At 35.7% G+C, this 24218-nt stretch overlaps 7 protein-coding genes and 1 long non-coding RNA gene across 9 annotated transcripts in view; 3 read left to right on the forward strand and 5 right to left on the reverse strand.

Annotated features, from left to right (window-relative positions):
* LOC128885266 (uncharacterized) overlaps positions 1-4416 on the reverse strand; it is a 28204-nt gene extending 23788 nt beyond the window's left edge. Inside the window, exon 1 of the mRNA XM_054139229.1 lies at positions 3621-4416. The gene's annotated coding sequence lies outside the window, so the exon portion shown is untranslated. The remainder of the gene's footprint in view (positions 1-3620) is intronic.
* LOC128885571 (uncharacterized) lies at positions 1039-3615 on the forward strand. Its single transcript, XM_054139670.1, is given in 5 exon segments — positions 1039-1065; positions 1067-1161; positions 3086-3138; positions 3550-3590; positions 3592-3615. Coding segments are annotated over 5 exon segments (240 nt in total).
* A 145-nt stretch (positions 4417-4561) lies between the features above and the next one.
* Positions 4562-8511, reverse strand: LOC128885269 (ubiquilin-1). Its single transcript, XM_054139234.1, has 7 exons — positions 7948-8511; positions 7635-7833; positions 7260-7548; positions 6523-7170; positions 6318-6450; positions 6114-6246; positions 4562-5918 (listed from the first exon to the last, which is right to left on the reverse strand). Exons 1-7 carry the CDS (start codon positions 8047-8049, stop codon positions 5842-5844), a joined length of 1581 nt encoding a protein of 526 aa, XP_053995209.1. The 5' UTR covers positions 8050-8511; the 3' UTR covers positions 4562-5841.
* A 647-nt stretch (positions 8512-9158) lies between these two features.
* LOC128885259 (nonsense-mediated mRNA decay factor SMG5) lies at positions 9159-13645 on the reverse strand. The gene is made up of 6 exons (XM_054139218.1): positions 13431-13645; positions 12491-12713; positions 12240-12404; positions 10014-12120; positions 9595-9930; positions 9159-9529 (listed from the first exon to the last, which is right to left on the reverse strand). The coding sequence occupies exons 1-6, from the start codon at positions 13502-13504 to the stop codon at positions 9462-9464; spliced, it is 2973 nt and encodes a 990-aa protein (XP_053995193.1). The 5' UTR covers positions 13505-13645; the 3' UTR covers positions 9159-9461.
* Positions 13646-14188: 543 nt separating this feature from the next.
* LOC128885264 (protein regulator of cytokinesis 1-like) lies at positions 14189-16929 on the forward strand. The gene has a single exon (XM_054139226.1). It carries the CDS (start codon positions 14368-14370, stop codon positions 16306-16308), a length of 1941 nt encoding a protein of 646 aa, XP_053995201.1. The 5' UTR covers positions 14189-14367; the 3' UTR covers positions 16309-16929.
* Positions 16930-17128: 199 nt separating this feature from the next.
* On the forward strand, positions 17129-22313 carry LOC128885258 (dosage compensation regulator). 2 transcript variants are annotated; one of them, XM_054139216.1, is made up of 8 exons: positions 17129-17340; positions 17521-18016; positions 18473-18519; positions 18744-18976; positions 19064-20705; positions 20788-21425; positions 21498-21743; positions 21916-22313. In XM_054139216.1, exons 1-8 carry the CDS (start codon positions 17262-17264, stop codon positions 22264-22266), a joined length of 3732 nt encoding a protein of 1243 aa, XP_053995191.1. In that variant the 5' UTR covers positions 17129-17261; the 3' UTR covers positions 22267-22313. The 2 variants fall into 2 exon arrangements, with proteins under 2 accessions (XP_053995191.1, XP_053995192.1); XM_054139217.1 differs by lacking the exon at positions 17129-17340 and having other exon boundaries at positions 17873-18371.
* On the reverse strand, positions 18529-20399 carry LOC128885288 (uncharacterized). The gene is made up of 4 exons (XR_008459574.1): positions 20265-20399; positions 20077-20165; positions 19071-19215; positions 18529-18856 (listed from the first exon to the last, which is right to left on the reverse strand). It is a non-coding gene; the product is annotated as an uncharacterized LOC128885288 (long non-coding RNA).
* Positions 22314-22461: 148 nt separating the features above from the next.
* Positions 22462-24211, reverse strand: LOC128885272 (zinc finger protein 320-like). The gene is made up of 5 exons (XM_054139244.1): positions 24000-24211; positions 23656-23889; positions 23484-23587; positions 23079-23413; positions 22462-22989 (listed from the first exon to the last, which is right to left on the reverse strand). The coding sequence occupies exons 2-5, from the start codon at positions 23866-23868 to the stop codon at positions 22535-22537; spliced, it is 1107 nt and encodes a 368-aa protein (XP_053995219.1). The 5' UTR covers positions 23869-23889; positions 24000-24211; the 3' UTR covers positions 22462-22534.
* Positions 24212-24218: the final 7 nt, after the last annotated feature.

Below are 24218 nucleotides of genomic sequence, written 5' to 3' on the forward strand. Positions count from 1 at the left end.
AAAGATGGTACCTCAAGTTAGGGCGCGCATATATGCGTTTCTTCTTCGTTTTTCGCCGTTTTCACTATTTCCTAACTCGAGAAGTCGCGACACGTCGTTCCTCGTAAACGACGACGTAAACCCGTCGGTGTGCTTTGGCCTCTTAATAGTCCGACCTTGAGCCAGAACTAAGGAGTGCCTTTGCTACAGCGTAACCTTCGTATACCTTCATCAGCAGGGCTCAACCTACGACTGACAGCGTATTTTTGTTTCCTTCGCTCCGACGCTAATTAAATTGAGGAATTCTCCTTGTCCCGTTTCGAAATCTCTCTTCACGGACGATTGCTACGTATCGTACGGACTACAAATTTTCCTATCCACGAAATTCGTCATTCCATACAAGAAACATATTAAAAAACCATTTACTACATACAGGAACGGTATAATAAATGATAAAGAAAAAACAAAGCAATTGTTCAGGCGACAGTGCAGGAGAACAGATAAATATGAAAACGAAAGGTAAATTATATATAAGGGCGTAGAGAAGAGTGCCTCGGTGAATATCTATACGAATGGCGCCAAGGCAGCCATGGCTAAGCTAGGCAACCTGCCTTTCTACTTAACAAACGATCAATTTAATTAACCAAGCTACTTTCAACGATGACTTGTAACAAGCTGTAAACTCGAGGGACAAGAGAGAATAAACAAGTCTTATTTAGTAAACACATAAAAGTTCTCAACAGCTTGGCAGATTACGCGACCGATCCTCTCAAAGAGTGTTAATATAATTGCGAGAATCATCGATCCTCAAAGTGGATTACCGTAATTGCCCGACGAGGTCGACAACTGCGTGATACTCGTCAAATCGACGCGATCATTCCAAACAGGAAATACGAGATTTAATTTCTTCATATACGATACGTAAATATGCCCTGAAATCGCGATACAGATTCCTCGATCGATAAAATGCGACGAATCGAAAGTGGACCGACGACGAAAGAGCCGCGAAACGAACGGAAACGGAACAAGAGCCGTGTATATACTCTCTAATGCTTGAACATGTCCGAAGACAAATTAATCTTCGCTCTCTGCGATTCAGCAGCGCGAGATGGAATGCGTTCGAGGGAGTAACGGGTACAAAATATCCTGCATACACGAATCGCGAGGCCACCTCTCCTCACCGTTCCAGGGACGACCATAAGCCGTCGAAAACCACGGGCAGAGATTCCCATTATTCTACCAAACGTCTGTGGGAACCTCCCAACTCCCTTTGTGGAAGCTCATAAATAATTCAGAGTTTCAAAAATGATCCAATAGTTCTAATTGATAGAGAACTGCCAACTTCAAAGTTCAACTTACCATCAGAGCTGGTGGTTAAACGAAAGAATTGTTCAGAAAATTTGCCGAAATTTACAGAAAGAGGGTGTGAATTATGAATTCTACTATAACCTTCGTACTTATCGATATTTCTTTGGATGTAAAAAATCCAATGGATTTCATTTTATAGAAATGATGTTAAGGGTGGTTATTTCAAGAATGTTTATTTCGCATGACAAATGATCGTTAAATTGCTAAACAAAAGTTACGTTATTCATTTTTAATCATTTTTATGTATAAAAACATTGACATCAAAAATTCTTAAGAACAATTTTTTTCCTTTCGCGTGTACGTTAATTAGCCTCTTGATCAGCCAGATGGAAAGAGTTAATTGGATTATAACTGTGCACTCGTGTTGTTAAATCTAATTGCAAATAGGGCTCGAGAGCACCTGAGTTAAAAGCTACACGGCTAGAAGAAAATCAGACCGAAAACAAATATGCGATAAGACAATTGCTTGCACGCGTATCGATTGTTGCTATCTGTAAAACAATTCGATGCGTAACACCTACGATACGATCTCAATAACTGGATGTGTTTCAAGGCGTTCTGTGCCAGAAACTGGGTTATCAACGCACTTATCAACACAGAGTAGTACCGAGGTACGCGTAATCCAGAAATGGGATAAACTTTACTCAAACGATAAACATCGAATAATACCATTGCATAGTGGTGCAATTAAATCTATCTGAAATGGCGCAAATTCTGTAATTTGCATTCTAGTGCTCATTAAACGAGCGCATATGTACGATATTAAATGACGAATACAAGTGTTTATCATAGCTGATCTTTCACCTGTTGCTTGAAATTTGTGTACAGATAAAAATTTCGCCAATCTCGGACAGGTAAAAGAGCAGACCTTTCGGAGCGGAGTTTGAGATAGATACGAAACGCGACAAAGAGAGTGAAGTTATGGCAATGACGTAAGAAACGGGCTAATCTCGTACGTGACCCCATTATTTATGCCAACTGTGAACCATTTGCCTGGAACAACATCTGCCCAAGGCATAGCAGGAATTCTTCCTTTTTTTCAACTTGAAACTGTTTAACACAATTGATCAACTCTACGAACACGTGTCGATAATTTATTCAAGGCGTTAAATACAGTTGTATGTACAGAGTAACGTTAATCGTAATGTAAACGGGCAATACAAATACATTTCTGTGGCAACAGTTTCGTTTCGTAACATTAATGACTTGAATAGAATTTTAGACTCCAATTTATGCAATACAATTCACATGATCTGTTCAATCCTGCAACTTCCTTTGGAGTTAGGATCTTTTAATCCAGTCTCCAAAAGCGACAATGTATTTTCCAAACGTTGGTAATTCCCAAAAGCTCTTTCAGGAAACGGTTGGGGCCCTAACGTATTTATCGATCGTATCTCCACGAGCAAAAACGTTACCTACCCTTACGTTACAAGAGTGACAAGTTTCTAACGAAATTCGATTAGGACTCTCCAACTTTCACATATCGAGAAATACAAGAATAGTAACCACGTAGGTCAAACTTTGACCGATAGCAACGCTTTTACTCTCTTATGTTCAATAACAGGCGAGAAAGTAAAACAGTTAAACGTATCGACAGCTTAGAATCGCGTGAAATTGTACGAGACGAGCAGAATGTTGTCCTCGACACGTTGCAAGGCTCGCCATTTAAAAAAATAATAAAACTGCACTTATTTAAGAGAGTTTTCATTAGATAAACTTTACATGTAATATCAAATAGGACAGATTTCAACTCGCCTAATTCCAAAGAGTTGATTACACTATCGCACAGCTGTACATACATATAGCTACACGTGTATACATATACATATATTTGTATTGTATGGCTTGCCTCATTTTTTAAATAATTATAAACAGCAACATTCAACGTAAAAGTAAAAGGTAACGCTTTCAAAGTTTCAGCCAGGCTGAGGCAACGAACCACCTGCATGCGGAACATGGCAAATATTCTGAAATCGCTTTGCGCTAATTTTCTAATTAACTTGCAACACATTGCATAACAATGTTTTCTAGCTTTGCTTGATCCTTATACTACATTTCTTTCTATACAACATGTAAACCATTCGCGGAGCATAATCGTACAAATTTCCCTTCCCTCCCTTTGTTCGCAAATTTGTTAGCTCTACTATGGAATGTGTTATAGTATCGAAGAGGAAGCTTTAGAAATAAGCAGCAAAACATAAGGGAAAGGAAAAGGGCCCGTGGAGATCCGTCCCTGGCCTCGGTAAGCGAAACCGGGCGGGCTGCTAACTCACCTCGTGCCACATTCCGCTGGCTCTGCCAACGTTTTCGAGAATGCACCGCGTCCAAGCTCAGGAGCACCACCTTTTGCACCGAACAATACACCTGCACCCCGGCGCGGCACTTGCCCTTTTCGAAAATTCAAACGCGCACGTGAGAGCTAGGGCGGGCTTGCATGCCTGCGACGCGATTCGTCCGTCGCTTCTGTTCGCGCAGACTCCAGAAGGTTTTCTCGTAATTCACCAAAGCAAACGTCAATTGGCCGTCGTTGTGTGCTTCCACGATAAAACAATATTATGTCTACGAAACCGGCGTCACGATCTACAAGCAGACGCACATTGATACCGAACCGCGCGAGCGATCATCACAGACTGAACCGCCGCGCCAACCGAGTGACCGCGGCACCGGCGCAGTTCATTGGCGACGCGTGGAGGGAATGCGCAGATCATAGGATTTGCGTTGCCGGCGCAAGTGAAAATTTGAATTCGGTGTCATTGAGTATAACATTACTGCAATGTTGCGAGAGTCGCTTTTATCTGTTTTGCTGATACTGCAGAAGCCCAACTTTGTCATGTAAAAAGAATGAACATACTTTTTTTTCAAACTGAGCTCTTATGAACTGTTCTCTCTAAATATTTTCTAAAACTTGAGAGATAATCGCATCGATCACTTTGTAATAACCAATTCGTACATCGATCTACATATATTCTTATAGGAATATTATTTTAATGGTGAACTGGTAAGGAATTTTTACTAGAGAATACGTTATAATTGTATAATGAATGGGGTTACTAAAGACATATCGATTCAATTCGAAATGTATATTTTACATAGGTTTCAGTCTATGTTATTTCTAAACATACGTTTTATATTCGCATATCATCCACTCGCAATATTTATCGCTAAGGTAACTGAATAATACCTTAAAATGTACTTGATAGTTAAAATTCGTTAATATGAATCAACCATGATTTTATTTTGTCATATAATCGATTGTACAGAATACCTTGTTTAGTGAAGTATACTGAATACACATAAAAGTTTATTATAATGCGCATGGATATTTCTGTAATCGTACATCAATCAAAAATAGTAAAATTATAACTGTTTTTTTTTTCTTCCTCAATAAAGATAATTTACAACATTTACCATTTTTTCTTTCAATATACCTTAAGAGCTATCCAACGATTACATTTTTTCCAATTTAAACACATTTACATGTGACATCTCGTTAAATCGATCTTTCCGCGCGTTTCTCTATATAAACAACCTACACCATAGAATCCTCAATCGTCACGCTACAAATCTCTAAATTTGTATCTTAAGACATGTAGTAGTGCATAGTTACTTTTTTTACGCATACAATAGAAACTAAGGAAACAAAAAGGTAAAACAATGTGCGTCGGCATAAAGATGAAACAAAAAAAATTTCGCTTCTCACCAGTCACACGTACAAAACTCACATGGAAAACATTAACGGGATCACCGAGTATGTTTCTCGTTAAGCAGAACGAATAATTGAATTATAATTCACGTCACCTCAAAGTCTTTAGTTCATAGTCTCGACAAGTTCTTTATTCCTATACATCAAATGTTATGTAGTTAATTGATAATTACCTATACCCCCGTTTCTGTTGCAAACATATCAACGTTTCATGCAATACATTTACTAGTGTGATTATATTACACTTAAGCAAAACAAAATTATTCTTTATAAAAATTTGTAATCGACTGATCAAGCCAGAAGCATCATACTTATTTTAACGGCAATCTATTTTCCATGCAGGTTCCATTGTTTCTAAGAAACACCGTAAACGTATAATAACAAAGAAGAAGGACACGTCCCTCGTATTACGATCTAGTAATATAATCTTGAATGTATGACGAATAAATTTACACCGACGAAATACATTAACAGAGCTACTTCGTACTTTCAGCACATCGAGAAAACGTACAGAATAAAGAATTAAACTAGAAATTTCGAAAGTGAAACATGTGAACAAGTTAAACATTTAGATAGCAGTACTTGTTTTATCGAGTACGATCAAGTACCAATCCAAAATAAAAATGCATGTTGAACGAGTCAGTAGCGTGTATTCTGTCAAGAGTTGGGGTAGAAGTTTATAATTTTCTGACAGCCAGTTACCTCAAATATCTCTCACCACGCCTGTTGTAAGAGGTAAATAAGGAAAAAATTAAAAATAGTAATGGAATAACAGCATTGCATATTGGTGGTTAGCTCATGGACACTTGTCCATTAGACAGTAGCCGTTCAACAGCAGCGTTTATATCTCCGAATGTGGCTATTAATGCTGAAAACGACACCAAAATATTGTATAAATATATTAATATACCATTGTTAATCTGAATTTTCTACTTCCATTAACACAGGCTAATTAAGAGTAGAAAGCATAATCATCAATTTTTAAATCAAGTTTGTTATAATTATTAGAAATGTTTATAAGTCAAGATAATAAAACAGGTTTCAAGATTATACGTATTGTTACCTTGTAAATTAGCGTCTCTATTAACAAAACCCATAGCCGTAAGCTGTTCTAACTGTGCTCTGTAACGCTCTTCTGGTGGAGGTACAGGTTGACCATCTACCTCTGCACCTTGATTTAATGCCATTGCTGATACCTGGCGAACGTAAAATTACCAATTAGCTCCTTTATGAATTATTCACCAATTAACGCAAACAAAATTCTTACCATGCGTGCCATAAATTGAGAGAATGTATCTTGTTGATTTGTATCCGCCGCCGGTTGTGTAGTTGGTACAGTTGGATTTGTTGCTCCAGCGTTTGGTGTTGTTGCTGCTGCAGGTGGTACAGTCATGCCCATACTAAAAAATTACACATTAATGCATTTATGTTTCACAATAAAGCTGTAACACAAAACGCTAACAACAACTTACTTTTCAACAAGTTCCGGAGCAACGGTACGTAACTGCTCCATACCCTGTTGAATTTGCATAATGGCCGCTAACGCGTCAGGATTCGTAACGACATTCTGAATTTGAGGATTCTGCATTTGCTGAATAAATGCAGGCAGCATAGCTCGTATTTGTTCCTGCATCTGTGGATTTCCTCGAAGAAACGGATTGGCAGCGATTATACTACTGGCCATAGAGGGATCCGCTGCCATAGCTTCCAGCATAGACCTCGTATACGGAGCGTTTAACATGTTTCGCATAAGCTGCGGATTTTCCATCATTTGAGCTGCAAGACTTTGCATTGCTGGCGAATCCAATAAACCTCTTCCTTGTTGTTGATTAGGAGAATCGTTGCTTTGACCCTGATTCCAAGGATTTGGCAAAGGGTCCCTGTTCTCTTGACCCTGCTGTGGATTCTGGCTATCCTGACTACCATTGTTTTCGACTAATGCTGCGAAAGGATTACGTTCGCTGTCCGCGGCTGCAAGCATAGGCTCTTGAATGTCACGATACATGCGACGAAGCGCACTGTAGCCACCAGGAATACTTTCTAGATTAGACAGAGCTCTGTCATGGGAACGCATTAATTCTTGAAGCATCGATGGATTGCGTGCCAACTCCATTGTTTGTCTAAATAAATTTAAATACTTATTAAGCAAAGAGTAGAAGCAGATAAATGTACATGTAGAATAAGTGAAAGAGATAAAAAAGATACTCACCTCAACAATTCTGGGTTATTCAGCATATGACTAATTTCTGGATTGCGTTGCATCAACTCCTGCATTTGAGGGTTAGCCGTAACCAAGTTACGCATATTCTCTGGATCGTTCATCAAACTTTGTACCAACGGATTGTCGAGTACTTGACGCATTGTTTCTGGATTTGACAATAGTTCACGTTGCATACGTTGTTGCAAATCAATAAAATTAGCAGAACCCAAGCCAAGGGATTCCAGGCCTGCGAGTCCTCCTAAACTACCTAACCCGAAGGGACTAGCACTTATGTCAGCTGAATGAAACAAAATAAAACAAAAATATATATTGTGATAGTAACATTCCATTTAATTCATAACATAATGTTTGTTATATTCATACCTTGCGGTCTCTGAGTCGGTGTAGAGTCTTGGCTTTGGTTGGAAGCAGAACGAGGTGCCTTAATAACCAGATGAACCGTCAAGCCATCCTTGACATTATGCGTACTCAACGTTTCGTGATCTTTCATGATTTTCCCCGCGAAGATCAGACACAACTGATCCGATTGAGCATTGAACTTCTTCGCAACCGTCTCTTTAAACTGTAAATTTCGGGAGAAATGGTTATTAAAGTTAACCCAACAATGACAAGCGTGATGATCAACAGTGAATCCCGTCTTCGATGAAATTTACGAATACGCGACAAGAATACTTACGTCTTTAATATTAGCATCCTCCTCGATCTCGACGGTCTGTTTCTCCTTTGGCGTTTTGACGTTAACCGTGATTTTCTTCCGTGTATCCTGGCCTTCTGCCATCTTGAATCGGTAGATGACTCGTTACTTTCGACGCTTTCGATTCTCCCTCGTCGAGGGCCAATTGCGCACCACTTTCCACGAATGCTACGATTCTTTTCGCACCACAGAAATTTCGTTCGCTACTCCCGTTCCCAAAGAAAATACGCTGAATTTTGTTAATGAGTTATTCCGAAGAACCATAAAGATCACATAGAAGGGTCAACTTGAGCGGCTATTCTATGCTAAGCCATAATGCACGATACGACGAAAGTACACGATATGTCAACGCGCTCGTGTATAGTTCCTCCAATGGCCGACAATAAATACGTTCCCTCAAGAAACGATCCCTTCGTTCCGCTAGAAGATACTTCACTGAACGTGTGAACTGTAAAACGACAATCTCTTGCGAGAAATACTTGATATTATTTACGATATACCAGGAATTGTTTTAGGTTAATAGGTTATGTCGCGTTGCCACTACTGTAACGTTAAAACACTAACCAGGCATGTAAATGGAATGTAGGTATAGAAGGAATGATGTATTTTGTAAAAAAATTATGAAATCAAAGAATATGTTATAAGGAGTTATCAGATATGTTTTAAAGGAGAATTGAAAATCTTGAACATCCTGCAAAAATAAATAAATGAATTTACAATTGCTTCGACACATTCATCAGCAGTATTTTTATCAACAAATTCAATTCTTCAAATTATTGAAACATCGATGTAAATGTAACAGTAGAAAATAAATAGTATATAGAAATAACTGTACGAAACCTGTAGTATGTATATTAAAATTTAATTTGTAATACACGTGTATTTACGTGTTCAATACACGTGAAGAAATGTGACGAATCTTAGTTACTAAAACACGTGTACACGTGTCATGGGCTCTAGTTCAAAGCGATAAAAATCTAACTAATACTACACATAAACATACTACGTGTATTCTGATAGTGATAATCAGTACATCACGATTCATTATAAGATTTATTGTAATGCATTTTTAAATAAAATTAATTGCAATTTGAAAAGAACAGTGACGTATGTCACTATATAAACTCGTTTAATCGTTACCTATCTTTTTCTTTCTCGTACATTGGAACTTTTCCATATTGGAAAACATTGCGATGACGTGTTCATTTTTATTGAGAAATAGTGAAAAATACAATCTTTGTTTAAACATAAAAGCCAATAATCAGTGATTAAAAGGAAACCAGTTTATTATTTAAAATTCTTTCATGGAAAAAGATATTAAATTCCATTTTGGCTTTGTTGTAGGAGAACCATCGATTTTCCTTTCTGGGTTTCCAGCCCTCTCAGACTCGCCCGCTCAGCTGACCGTATTTGCAGCTCTCAAGAAGGGTCAAGTCTTTCACTTTCACTTCAGTATGAGGAAGCAGCGGATGATCATCTCCATTAGCTCACTATGCTCAACCATGACTTTTACTCGATGCCTTCCATTTTGTATGAAATGACTCTATATATTCAATATTGACGCCTGTAATTGAACACCACGTTATACAATAAAGTTATCATCTTTTAAATCCCTTCTTTTAAATTTACCTGCACTCTTTGCCAATCCATCAGGACTAAAAGTAAGGACTCTCCTTTCATCTGGACTGCAACCAGTTAATAATGTGACAACTGGTGTCTCTGCATCATTCGTTATACCAACTTTTGTCTGTTGAGTAAGGTAGTGGCAACATTCTATAATTTGGAAAAATAACCATGCTTCTTTATCTTTCGGTCTTGGTCCTTTTATATATGGTAACGCTAACCGCTCGTGAGGTCTTTGCGCTCGTAGGAATCGTGAACCTCGTTTTAATTGACCTTCAAGCCAGCGTGTCGCTTCTCTTGCTCGGCCACTTATACGTTTCACTTCGTCCAAAGCAGAAACGACTAAAAATGATGTGTTATTTTTACTTTTAATCAGAAAATGTAAACTAAAATTTCATTAATTTTAATATTATCATTTTACTTACCAACGCTGGGAATTACAACAATGAATTTCTTAGCATAAACTAAACGTTTAAGAGCTGGTGTATGCTTTGCTAAAGCTTCATGGTCTGGCACTAAGTAGGGAGACATAAGCCTAGATCTTAAACGAGTCTCTAAAGCGCAAACTTCTGCCTTCAACCATAACTTGCCCATGTGCCTCATCAACTTTCCCCGCGAATGATCCATTTCCAAATCCTTACCATTACTCTTCGTTACGTTAGCGGTGTTCGCATCGATCGTTACAAACATTTGTTTCGTTTGTTCATATTTCACTCCAGCGTCTTCAACGGAATTAAGGAAGTGCCCAAATTCGATCAATTTCAATGCTCTTAGCAAAGTTTCCTCCCGTTTATTCATTTTATGTTTATATAGTATCTTCCAGTCGAGTGACCTTTGGGCATCCACCAATAGATTCAAGCCCCTCAAGTCAATATCTTCCGGCAGCGGAATGATTTTAACGCACTCCTTCAATTTATCTACGCTTGATAAAATTATGCTATCGTTCTTACAGCTTTTCAATAACGTCTCCGTATCGATGTTAATTAGATTCAACAAAATTGTAACGCGTTTCAATAAAATCCGTGAACTTTTGCTACATATTCTTATAATATCCGGGTTACTCCTTAACCAGTCGCAACATATTTTAATAGACGCCAGTATTTCTTTCCCAACCATGATATTCAGTACCTCGTCTGGTTTTAAATCTTGTTTTTTCAATTGAGCAATGTACGTTACTCTGCCCGATGAGTCATTACTTTCTTCGAACGTACTGTTAAAATTCGTTGTTACTGCGCTTCCAGGATTAGTCATAGAATCTTTATCGTCGAGTTTTTTGTCCACTTCATCGACGAACACCTGTTCACCGTTTTGTTCTTGATTAATTTCATCGATTGTTTCGACTTTTATTTCTGTTTTCACGTGTCCATTGGTTTTCTTGATTTCTGTATCAGTTGTAACTTCTTTCTTTATTCGAGTACCTGTGCCTTCGTCATCTGTAACGTCTTCCGATAATGCATCATCCGATAAAACATTACCTTCGCTTAATACATCGTCCTCTGTCTCAGAAACGTCCGAATTTACATCATCGCTGGAAGATTCGACGTCAGTAGCGTCTGAATCACTGCTATTCCTTCGTTTTCGTCGACGAAGTTTCGTAAGCAAACTTTTAGTTTTGTCTCGAATTTTCCGCGTACCATTATGAACATCCCCATTATTTTCCGCATTTCCTTTTTCGGAGGATACTTTGTCATTGTTTTTATCCGTAGATTTATCAACTTCACTTGAATCTGATTTTAATTGTTTTATTACGACGTTCTTCTCTTCCATAGGTTTATTACTGCATTCGTCTATAAAAGACTCTTGCAATCTTGTTATTGCAAATTGTATTAATTGAGATAATATCGCCAAAGTTATAGCGACGACACCTTGTACTTCACTCGATTCTTTGTTTTTTAATTGTGAAATAGACATCAGACATATAGCAACAATCTTGAATATCATATCGTCCGTTAGATAATTTACTTCTCCGTTTTTGCAGTTTTGAAGATACACTTCGATACTGCTTTCTCTTTCATTGTAATTTGCATCACTTAGTTCGGGTTGTTCTACACTCAGACAAGTTTCAATGCTGTTCAAGAGATCCTGACATTCCTGATTTATTCTATCAGAATTTGGTACATCATAATCCCATAATTGTAATAAGGAAAACAATCTTGATATGCACATGCGGATGGAACACTTTTCATCTATGCAAATAGAATGAGTGACAATTGCTCTCTTTAAATTTCCTTCCGCTCCTTCAAATGGTTCAGTACAGAGGACACATCTCATGTAGTGATACACTGCATCGAGACCATAATTTTTATTGCCCACTACAGTGCCCAATTGATTGTGGGGTAATCCAATATTCGGATCAATCGCTATAGCCATTTTGTAATATCTTTTTGCTATCATCGGATCCCAAAATGGATCTAATTCTAGTTTATATCTAGCTAAATCCCCAAGGCATACCAAGCTTCTATGTATAAATCGCACAACACACAGTTTTGTTTCTTCTGTATAAACTTTAGATTGACTTGGCTTATTCTTCACCTTTTGAAATATACAAAAAAAAAGTTAAGAATTAGATTAGTTTCATGGTACTTGTTATAATTAACTATTTGCATGATTATATTCTAATTTGCATAACAACAATATTAAGAAAAACTTACGCTTAACAATTCAGTGTCATTTTGTGTATGAACAAAATCAATAGCACCAACCAAATCTAAACCATATTCTAATTGCAATTTCAGTATCAGGTGATGATAAAAACCTACCCCTACAGCCAAATGAACAGATAACACTGCTTTTTCTGTTTCTGTCCATGTATTACCCTACAATAAGATTTGCATATTTTAATATTTTTACCAAAAGATTAGCAATGTAAATGTTATAATATGCATATAAAAAAAATTAATACCTTTCGCAATTTTTTAGCAGCATAAACATTATCATAAAACGCTTTCCTCCATAACAACTCCTCAGTTTTACGTGCATATCCAATAGGATCTTTAATTATTAACCTTATGCAATAATCTTTAAGCTTCACACGCAGTGTTTCCCCTGACGGGGTAAACAAATCTGTTATTGTTATTGCACGGCTCTTTTGTTCATCTAATCGTTTGGCAATATCTGTTATACCCCTATGAAATCAAATATATTTTTTATTGTCTTCTGTGACCTCGCATAACCTATTACTATACTTTATTAAAATTGTTTCAATATTAGATGTTGGTAACCATATAATTTAGGTATATTTAGGAATAGGTATATTTTTTAATATAATAAAAAATATCACGATATGATTCATATAATGCATATTATATAATTTGGTGTAAAACAAAGATAAAGAATATATCTTAACAAGAGAAATAACATAAATTCCATAATATACATATATGTATTCGCATTCATTTATCGATGACATTGATAAAACATCTATCAATGTTTATCACATTACAAACAGGTTGAAAAAAAACAATACTTAAGATAAAAAAAGAATCTAAATATATGTAGACAAAGTTATCGAGTTTTTATCGCAATACAAGAGCTCAATTTTTATGCATACTAATTTTTTGCATGCCCATAGTTAATTTGTCTTGGATATTAGACAGGACCAGCATAAACTATTTACAAGTGGCAAACTGATATCATAACCTTTTCATTGTGAGAATTTCCTAAGAAACAAAAGAAAAGAGATGTACGTAAAAGCGCGCCAATTGGAGATCGTGCGCGAATTTAGGTTATGTTAATGCAAGGTGAATTTCGTGATACTCGAGTAGCATTAAAAAAGGAGTTCCCCAAAATAACGCATGACGTAAATAAGGAGAATTACTGGCTTGTAGAAGTTACGATATTACTTGTGCAAACGTCTCGTTTGTTCGAGACAATCAGACGTTCGGACGTCTGCTGCAGTATTATAGGTCCTCCTCATTTTGCTTCGATCATTTTTCACTTCCTGGCCACTTCGTCATTATTCATTTTCCCGCGGTCTCCTGACACGCGCACCTCCGTCCCACAGTAAGAAAATTCGACATTCGCCCTTGCCTAACTCCAAAAACCTCCCACGAACTGCAAACCTTACACAATTACAAGTAGGTGCGTTCACATAGACGCAGTTTGTTCAACGGCACTGCGAATAAAATTATCTGGAAATCATCGTAGCAGTCTTGCCAAACATAACATTTTTCCACTGCGAAGCAAACTATTAATAAATTAAAAAACTAGAATTGTAAAAAATATCCATACGTGAGAAGCAGGGTCCTCGTTTCACGAGCTGTTTTACTTGTGGCGCTGATGTTGATTTTGGAAGGCTTATCGTTATCATACAACCTCTGCGTAGGTTATGGGTTAGTTGCTAAGCAACAGGCGTCAAATGTTTTGAGGCATCCAGAAAGCTCGCCGCTCACTAAGCTGCTCTGTGAGCGAGGTTTGGTGGCGCCATCGGTAGCAAAATGTCCAAGTTTGTAGTGAAAGTAGTTCCGACCAGTTTTGTTATCGAGGTTTCCGATCAAGGCTAAGGTATCGTAACTACTCTAACAATAATAGACGACACATGCGTACACATGCGCACTAACAGCTGTATGATAATTCAAAAGAATAGCAGTTAATTCCATATTCCCATATCCCATGGTTCAGAAAGGTTAATCCTGTCACACGAATCAAATTTATTTATTTTGTAATTCGTAAAAGTTTATATAAGTAATAAACACAAGAATAGTCTATCATAATTTCATTCAAGTTATTCTATTAATCTCTGAGAGTTTCTTTTAACACGCGTACAAACAAAATACAAGAATGGACGAGTTGTCTATATGGGAACCAACACTGCAAAAAACTATGATAAATCTACGAAGTACATTACTCCTGTTATACCAAATATGGGAAGAGATAGGATTTACAAAAGAAGCCTGTTCCATGTATTGTGAACAGGTATTTTCTCATATAAATGACCTCTTGCAAGAAATGGTTTCAGAAGCACAACTGAGAAAAAAAACAATACTAAGCAATGTTACACAATTAATGGACCAAACTTCTGCTATAAGTAAGGAATTAGGAAGAGTGGTTCAAACTACTGGATATGAAAATTATTCATTGAAAGACCTAGAGCAAGTGCTATCTTCAGATTTACAAAAGTTGCAATATTGCAAAGATCAGCGCATGGCACTTTTAAAGGAATTGCGTGAAAAGGAACAATCCCTTTGCAGAGTACTTGGTACTCAACCGATCAATTTAGAGAACAATTTACCATCTGAGGAGGAACTAGAGAGTTTTAAACTATATCTGGAAAAGCAAGAAGGCGAGAAGAATCGTTTAGAATCAGTTTTTAAAGAAATGCGCAGAACAATCATCAAAATGATAAATGACCTGGGCATATCTCCATCCACTAATTTTGAACATTTTATATACACAGATGGTGAAAACTTTGTTCTCAATAGCAATAATATGATCAAATTGAAGGAACTTAGAGATGATCTTAAACATCAGGTAGACAAGGTAAAAAAACATGTGGAGGATCTTACACAAGAGTTACATGCAATATGGAAAAACCTTGATGAGCCAGATCATATTTGTCAATCATTTCTTAGTAGTTACAGTGGATACAGTGTTGCAACTAGAAATGCTTTACAAGAAGAATTAGCACGATGTAAAGAAAAAAGAAAGCAAAATATTGTAAAATATGTGTCACAAGTGAGAGATCAATTGGTGAATTTATGGGATTTATGTAAATTCAGTGAAGAGCAAAGAAAACAGTTCCAATATTTTCATTGTCAGACATACACAGAAGATTTATTGACATTACACGAGCTCGAAGTAAAAAGAGTACAGAAGTTTTATGAGAGCTATAAGCACATATTTTCACTCTTAGAACAACGTGACAACTTGTGGACAAAAATGAAAGAACTGTTGCAACGTGCAAATGATCCAGACCGTTTCTACAATCGTGGTGGTCAGTTATTAAGGGAAGAGAAAGAACGTAAGAGAATCCAAAAACAGTTACCAAAAATGGAAGAGCAACTTAAGAATTTAATAAAAGAGTATGAAGAAATAAATGGGGAAGAATTTACTATAAATGGAATGTCAATAGAGGAAGCATTAAAGGAATCATATAATCATTTGAACAAAAAAAAAGAAACAATAAAAAAGACTAGGAAAGAAGCAAAAGACAAATCATTGAAAAAAGTAACTTTAAGTGCTTCTAAGAGACTTACACCCAATGCATCAAAGAAAGCACTAGGTGTGACGAGTACTTGTCGCTGGAAACCACTGGGTACATCAAATAGAAAGTTATTGTACACTCAATCTCCAAATACATCAGCAAAACATAGAAATCCTGGCAGTGGATCTAAATTAAGGAGGAATGGAAGAGCTGCAAGAAAGATCTTACAATCTAAAAAAGAAATAACTAAACGTGAGGAAGATAAAGAAAACTCTATGTCGCAAAGTTCAGTTGATATGGATACAACATATAATCTATTCAAAAAATATTTAGAAGATAAAAGAGATCTCCAAAGTTCCGTATTATCAGAACAAATTTTAATAAATGAAACTATATCCAGAATGAAGACGCCGGTACGAACCCCCGCGAAATCAATGCGGAAAAAGTTATCGTCCAAGACAACACCTACAACTTCTACGTTAATGGAATCACAATTACTTAAATCATCTCGTAGTCCTAGACTTGTACAATCGTCAAAGCTTGCTACTACATCAACACCTTTACCTACAATCTCTTGATTTATAATAAGAATCCTAGGAAGTAATTCATATCTTAATTCGCGAAAGGTAGTTTTTAAATATATTAAATTCATAACCAAATAATAACTTTAACATGTATAAATTCGATAATTTTTAAAAAATTGACGGTTGTTTAATTAGGATAGTGATAGAAGATATTTATAGAAGATGCTTTAGATATCTAATTGGAAGATTAATTTATTTTTATTACGTCTTTGAATATGTAAGGCGAGTTTGTTAATGCGTCTTTCGTGCTATATTATTTAACTACAATCTATCGTATACGCGTGTATTAAGTAAGAATTATAATACAAATTATTGCGCACATGAAATAGCATTTACAAAATCGAATTTTAAATAAAATTTCAATTTTGCAAAATTTGTAATACCATAAGTGTAGATTTTCTATAAAATATTATTATTAGAAACGTACGTTTAAATGCAGTTTCGTAAGTGATAATATTTTTCATAATATATTCATTTACACTTTGTAATATATTTTACATATTTTTTTAAAAAAATGTTTAAAAGCAACATAAATCTGTAGTAATTATTGTATAAGCCATACCAAAAATTTATTAAACATGACCATCAAATTATATTTTCATCAAAGATACGCTATATTATTATCTAGATAAAAATATATTTAGATCTGTGAACATTTCATAAAAAGTACAATTTGAATTATAAATTCAGATATTATTTTATGTTATACAGATAGAAATTATCATAAAAACTGTTCATTGTAATTGAAGTTACAAATCGATCACTTTATTGTCTCCATTCATATATTATTCGAATAAAGTTATCTCCGTTTTCCGGTTGACGCAGTTGACGCCATAGAGGCAGTAAAGTTGTTGTGTATTCGGTTTCTTAGTAGGTTATACTGGTTTTATTCAATAAATACGCGAATGATATTCGCTATACTTTAAGTGTATCATTAGAATTTTAAAATGGGTGATATAAAATCTTTTCTTCATCAATGGTGCGCAAAAACTTCAAAAGAACCACAATTTGATGTGAGACCCACAGGTATCGTATTATTGTTTTCTATGCTACACAAAATAATACAGTGAAAATCCTCCATTTATGTGGTTAATTTGTTCTAAAACTTTTTATGTAAATCAAATATTTTATTGATACGTACTCGTATAAATGTATGTATAAGGTATGTATTTGAAGTTGTTTTCATAAATGTTATAATTTTAATAGGTCCAAAACATAGACAGCGTTTTCTTTGTGAACTTCGTGTATCTGGCTTCGATTATGTCGGTGCAGGAAACTCAACCAACAAAAAAGATGCACAGGGAAATGCAGCAAGAGATTTTATTAATTATTTAGTCCGTACAGGACATGTAAATGCTGATGATGTTCCAAAAGATGCAGGCACAGTTCAGCCACGAGATACAGGACCTAGCAATTCAGAATGTTTTACACCACTAAGATCTGTGTTCCAAGATGGAATGGGTCCAAATGATATAGGTCCAGCATATAGACCTTACAGTGAACATGGTCATGGCAATTATACATATATGGACAGAATAGCAGATCAGAAAAAGGTTGAAGATGCAGAAGATGTTGATGTAAATTCTGGAATTCATGGGAATTGGACTATTGAAAATGCTAAATCAAAGCTTCATCAATTTATGCAATCTAACAAAATTAATGCTGATTACAAGTATACCCCAATGGGTCCTGATCATACGAGGTATGGATTGTTTCGATGTACCTGTTTATTTTTGCATTGGATTGGACTTATCACTGCAATATCCTGACACTACTTGAAGTCCCAGATTGTCATACAAATTTTAGTCAAGATAATATGAAGGAATAGCATGAGTGATTTTTGTACCACTTGAAACTCGACAAGACCATTCTGGAGTACACTATTGTGCTCAATGCTGGTACAAGAGAAAATTAGGGAGATTATTTTCTCTTGTGCACAGATGGGGATGATGTTTAACCACAACTTTTATTGAAATGATTCAATAACGGTTTTGGTGCAGTCAATCATATAAACTTAATAAAATGTGCTCCAATGTGGTCTTGGATATTTTCAAGTGGTAAGTTAAATTTATGTTATAACAATTATTTGTTAGATACGTTATAGTTATTATAAATATACAAAATATATTAATAATAAAAAGAAATTTTATTTTCTTAGGAGCTTTATGGCTGAACTATCAATTTATGTGAAACAACTTGGGAGAAGTATGTTGTCGAATTATTTAAATATTTATTCAAATTTCCTGTAAGTAATGATGTATTTGAATGATATGCAGGATGATTTGGAAATAGGACATTGAATGTTATTCAGATACATACAATTACACAATATTATAAATTATATTCACTTCATATATGCATCATTACTTATAAGAAAACCTAATATAAAAGTTTTGAAAGCACAACATTTTAATTTCAACAAATTTTAGATGTCACTGGTCGTGAAACTGGTTCAAACAAGCAGACCGCATCAAAAAGTTGCGCTTTGTCTCTCGTTCGGCAATTATATCATCTTGGCGTCATCGAGGCATTCAGTGGTACTCTAAAGAAAAATAAAGAAGGAGAACAAATCAAGCCTTATCCAGTAAAGATTTCACCAGAGTTGGAAGCTCAGATTCATGATGTTTTATCAAGTTTAGACATAAAACCTGTTGCAGTAAATGTAAATTAGACACTTTTTAAATATTATGATGTAATGAAATTGCAGTAACTAGTATAGTTATATTCACGAAGCATATTTATGTTGTAGAAATTACCTATAAAATCAGAAGATGATCAATCTAGCACTGGTGTCTCTTTAATAACAAATCAAGTATTGGATGATTTTATTTCATCCGTTCCACAACCTGCTGGTGTAGTGAGTTGGTCTCCGCCGCAACAAAATTGGAATCCATGGACTGGCTGCAATATAGATGAAGGACCATTAGCTACTATAACTTTAGAGCAAATGTCAGATGATTTGCAACATGAACAACGAGAGAGATTGCAGCAAGATGACAATCTGCAAAAGAGTATTAAAGAAAGATCCACTTTGCCAGTCTTCTTAAAGAAAGGCGAAATAATGAACGCTATAAACGAAAATCCAGTGATAATTATTCGAGGAAACACAGGCTGTGGTAAAACAACTCAAGTATGTCAGTTTATTTTGGATGATTATATCGCATCAGGTCAAGGTGGATTTTGCAGTATTGCAATTACGCAACCTAGAAGAATATCTGCTGTGTCTGTAGCTGATCGAGTTGCTGTCGAAAGATGCGAATGTTTGGGACAATCTGTTGGTTATTCTGTAAGATTTGAATCTTATTTGCCGAGACCCTATGGTAGTATAATGTTCTGCACCGTTGGTGTGCTTCTGAAGAAATTGGAAGGTGGCTTAAGAGGTGTATCACACGTTATAGTTGATGAAATTCATGAACGAGATGTAAATTCTGATTTCATTATGGTAGTTCTTCGCGATATGATTCATATGTATCCAGATTTGCGAATTATTTTAATGTCGGCTACGATCGATACATCATTGTTCAGTAATTATTTCAACAATTGTCCCGTAATAGAAATACCAGGTCGGGCATATCCTGTGCAGCAATATTTCTTAGAAGACTGTATACAATTAACGAATTTTGTACCACCTATGGATTCTAGAAAACGCAAAAGTCGCGATTCAGATGATCTGCCAACTGAAGGAGAAGCGGACGAAAATTTGAATAAGGTCGTTAGCGGAGAATATTCTATACAAACAAAAAATGCAATGTCGCAACTTACGGAAAAAGAGATCAGTTTTGAACTTATAGAGGCTCTTCTGAAATATATCAAGGATCAAGGTATACCAGGTGCCGTACTGATCTTTTTACCTGGTTGGAATTTAATATTTGCATTAATGAGACATCTACAAATGCACCCCGTTTATGGAGGATCGAGTTACATAATTATACCATTGCATTCGCAATTACCTAGGGAAGATCAGCGTAAAGTTTTCGATCCTGTGCCACCAGGAATCACGAAAATCATTTTATCCACAAATATCGCTGAAACATCTATTACGATTAACGATGTAGTCTACGTAATAGATTCTTGCAAAGCTAAAATGAAACTCTTTACTTCACACAATAATATGACAAATTACGCCACTGTTTGGGCGAGTAAAACGAATTTGGAGCAAAGAAAAGGTCGAGCAGGTCGCGTCAGGCCAGGATTTTGTTTCCATTTGTGCTCCAGGGCACGTTATGTTAAAATGGACGAACATATGACTCCAGAAATGTTTAGGACACCTTTGCATGAATTAGCGTTGAGTATTAAATTACTAAGATTAGGTAGCATTGGAAAGTTTTTGTCGAAAGCAATTGAATCGCCACCTATAGACGCTGTAATTGAAGCTGAAGTTATATTACGCGGTACGTTTTGTTTCTAAATTGTCCACTATTGTTTTAATATCTAAAAATACTTTGTATCTTAACAAATGTTCTTTAATTACAGAAATGAAGTGTTTAGATGAAAACGATGAATTAACGCCACTTGGTAAAATATTGGCTCGTTTACCTATCGAGCCACGTTTAGGCAAAATGATGATTCTCGGTTGCATGTTTCGTGTCGGTGATGCACTTTCAACAATGGCTGCAAACAGTACCACATTTCCAGAAGTATATAATATGGGACCCGACTCTAGACGGTTGACTGCTCAACAAAAATGGTTTGCTGGTGCAAGGTACAGCGATCACGTGGCGATGCTACACGCATTCCAAGCATGGGAAGAAGCTAGAGATGGCGGAGAATATGCAGAACAAGCATTTTGTGATTCGAAAAATTTAAGCTTGCCTACATTAAGGGTTACATGGGAAGCTAAGAATCAATTGTCATCGCTTCTACAAAGTGCTGGGTTTCCGGAAGAAACTCTTTGTCCTACACCGTTAAATTATCAAGCAGGCGCGGATGTTCGGCTTGACACAATTACTGCTTTGTTATGTATGGGGCTTTATCCAAATGTTTGTTATCATAAAGAAAAAAGAAAAGTTCTTACTACTGAATCGAAAGCAGCTCTAATTCATAAAACATCAGTGAACTGTAGTAATTTTGAACAAAACTTTCCGTTTCCATTTTTCGTATTTGGAGAAAAGGTACGATATGTTACATACGTTGGTTATTCTTGATAATTACGCGTTAATACTAATATTTATACTTCCTCTCAGATTCGTACAAGAGCGATATCTTGTAAGCAAATGACCATGGTATCCCCAATACATCTATTATTATTTGGTTCTCGAAAAGTCGAATACATTGACGATGTAGTGAGGTTAGACAATTGGATTAATTTAGAGATGAATCCGCATCACGCAGCAGCAGTAGTGGCTTTACGACCTGCCTTGGAAAGTCTTGTTGTGAAGGCTGCAAAAGACCCAGAAACTATTTTAGAACTAAGCCCTATTGATGAAAAAGTACTATTTTATGACTGTCGATCAAATTTTCATACCTTTCCTCGGTTTTGCGCACTTCTCGATCTTTTAAGATTTCCTGAGCCCGAAAGTGCAGAAAGCCATTGTATGATGACTTCTGTATATTGAGCGTTATAACATCAAACTTCGATAAATATGTCTTTCTGTCTTGTAGGTATTAAGTTTAATCAAAGCACTATGCGGAATGAATGCCTGCCGTTACGAAATGGAACAGATCACAGGTGGTGGTTTTCATTCTCGAAGGCCACCAAGAGGACATACAGTTGGTGGTTTACTTTCGGAAGGAGGTAGTCCTCCGAAACTGATGCGAGGTAGCGGTGGTTTTCGCGGCGCTCCTCGTGGTGGAGGCTATGATAATGGTAGAGGTGGAGCTGGTTTCTCAAGAAATAGTGATTTCGGCGGATACAGAGGTGGTGCGAATAGAGGTTATGGAATGCATAATTCACGCGGAAGAGGCGGGGGATATTGGGGCGGTCGAGGGGGAGGTTTCCGTGGCCGTTTTTAAGTATGTGTTTGATCCTCGAGGTGGGAATAGTGAAAATTAACTACAATGTGAAATCAATGTGTTACATGAGATGTCTTATCTTCTAAGCAAAAATTTAAATGCAGTATATCTTTTTGTTTCTTTCACGCGTTCCGTTAATAATGCAATCGTTTTCTAAATGTTGATAATTGTTTCCAGAAGTAATATATATATATATATATTTGAAAAATGTATGTATGTACACACATTTACTTTATTTATAATTGTAGTATTATAAAAGAACAATACATTACGAATTTAAATTACAATTTGACACTTTTTCAAATTCGTCTAATAATACTTTTTTTGCTCCTCTTGTTAACACCCGCTTTTCTAGTTCTGGTGGTAACTTAACTCCGACTAATGTAGATACCGCGCTCTTTTTAAGTAATCCAGCATCTTTTCTTCTTCTACGTTGTAATTTTTTGGTTTCTACTATTTTATTCTTTAACACATGTAATTTCTGAATGTGTTCCAATAATTTTTGTTTGGTTGACAGCTTTATTTTGCATATATTGCATTCATGTTTTTGTTCTAAATGTTTAATTTTTATATGAGCATCTAAACCTCCTTTAGAATAATAGGCTCGAGGACATTTGTCATAAGGACAAGGTATTAATAGTCTTATTTTCATATGCACTTGAGAATGATATCTTAAGTGACGTTTATGTAAGAATACTTTATCGCAATCCTTGCACCGATAATCTAAATTAATAAGTATATTATTATTTAAAAGATTGAAGAAAATCATACATACAATGAATCATGAGGAAATTACATTAAAAAATACATACTATTCACATGCTGTGTTCTCCTATGAGCACAAAGGAGTGCCCATTTCCCAAAAACTTCAGAACATCCTGATACAGTGCAAGGATACAATTTCTGTTCTGATTTATGATTTTCTTTATGTCGTTTAAATTTTCTAAAGTCTGTAAAACTTTTATTACATTCATCACATTTGTGTAATACCCCAGTGTGTGTTGTCATATGTGTTGCAAGATGATATTTTTTAGTAAAAACTGCGTTACATTCTTTGCATGTCAATTTACCATTCTTATGCACAGAGTTATAATGGCGTTTCAAGTTATGTATATGACCTCTAATGTTTAATGGACACTCAGGACACCTCAAATCATAGGAAACAGAATATAAGTTTAAACAATGGATACAGACCCTATAAAATAAATTTTACTCACTTATACAATTTCTTTATCATAACATGAGTCTCCATATGTCGTTTTAAATGAGAAGAATTAGTATAGGCTTTATCGCATCCTATATGATTGCATTTGTGATTTCTCTGAAATTAGAAAGGAGATAGAATTAGAATGATATCAAGTTTAAAAAGATGTGTAAAATAAGTAATACCTCTCCAGTATGAAGTCTAATGTGTCTATCTAATCGGGATGGCTTAGAAAAAGCAGCATTGCATTCAGGGAAAGTACATTTGTATCTTTTCTCTTCACCAGAACCTTCATCTTTCACGACCTGAGCAAATGCAGGATCAGATTTTTTATTCATACTATGTGTTCCATATTTATGAAACACTTCATTGAACTCTGATGCTTCCTCTCTCCCCATGATGTTTCAAATAATTTTTTCCTAAACATGTTTGAAAACAGAAATATAAAAAAGTATTTTTGTTTTCTATTCATTAAAATACCTGATTTGTATAGAAATTGTAAAATAGGAGTCATTATAATTTCTCTTACCTTAACCTTTCACGACAACTTTCGAAGATTATTTATGTAGGCTATTTTAACTTAATTTTATGAATATTTTTATCGTTAAACATAAATAACATCCTGTACTATTCTATTTATACAAATACAGTATTTTTTAGGAAACTACTAGCATTTAGTTTACGTATATTACTGATTCACGGAACACGTGTCGAAAATCAGTTGTGAGACTAAACTAACTCGACTAAC

Source organism: Hylaeus anthracinus, unplaced genomic scaffold (assembly GCF_026225885.1).
Source record: "Hylaeus anthracinus isolate JK02 unplaced genomic scaffold, UHH_iyHylAnth1.0_haploid 11981, whole genome shotgun sequence".
Classification (NCBI taxonomy): domain Eukaryota; kingdom Metazoa; phylum Arthropoda; class Insecta; order Hymenoptera; family Colletidae; genus Hylaeus; species Hylaeus anthracinus.

Coding starts and splice junctions, on each gene's coding strand:
- LOC128885264 (XM_054139226.1), top strand. CDS start 14,368: ATGGACGAGTTGTCTATATGGGAACCAACACTGCAAAAAACTATGATA.
- LOC128885272 (XM_054139244.1), bottom strand. CDS start 23,868: ATGGGGAGAGAGGAAGCATCAGAGTTCAATGAAGTGTTTCATAAATAT. Junction 23,414..23,483: donor ATGATAAAGAAATTGTATAA/GTGAGTAAAATT, acceptor CTATGATTTGAG/GTGTCCTGAGTGTCCATTAA. Junction 22,990..23,078: donor GAGAACACAGCATGTGAATA/GTATGTATTTTT, acceptor TTATTAATTTAG/ATTATCGGTGCAAGGATTGC.
- LOC128885259 (XM_054139218.1), bottom strand. CDS start 13,504: ATGAGGAGGACCTATAATACTGCAGCAGACGTCCGAACGTCTGATTGT. Junction 12,714..13,430: donor CAAACGAGACGTTTGCACAA/GTAATATCGTAA, acceptor TTGATTTCATAG/GGGTATAACAGATATTGCCA. Junction 9,931..10,013: donor TGTTGTAATTCCCAGCGTTG/GTAAGTAAAATG, acceptor CATCATTTTTAG/TCGTTTCTGCTTTGGACGAA.
- LOC128885258 (XM_054139216.1), top strand. CDS start 17,262: ATGGGTGATATAAAATCTTTTCTTCATCAATGGTGCGCAAAAACTTCA. Junction 18,017..18,472: donor ATGGGTCCTGATCATACGAG/GTATGGATTGTT, acceptor TTATTTTCTTAG/GAGCTTTATGGCTGAACTAT. Junction 20,706..20,787: donor AGCTGAAGTTATATTACGCG/GTACGTTTTGTT, acceptor CTTTAATTACAG/AAATGAAGTGTTTAGATGAA.
- LOC128885269 (XM_054139234.1), bottom strand. CDS start 8,049: ATGGCAGAAGGCCAGGATACACGGAAGAAAATCACGGTTAACGTCAAA. Junction 7,834..7,947: donor AGGATGCTAATATTAAAGAC/GTAAGTATTCTT, acceptor CGAAATTTACAG/TTTAAAGAGACGGTTGCGAA. Junction 7,549..7,634: donor ACCGACTCAGAGACCGCAAG/GTATGAATATAA, acceptor TGTTTCATTCAG/CTGACATAAGTGCTAGTCCC.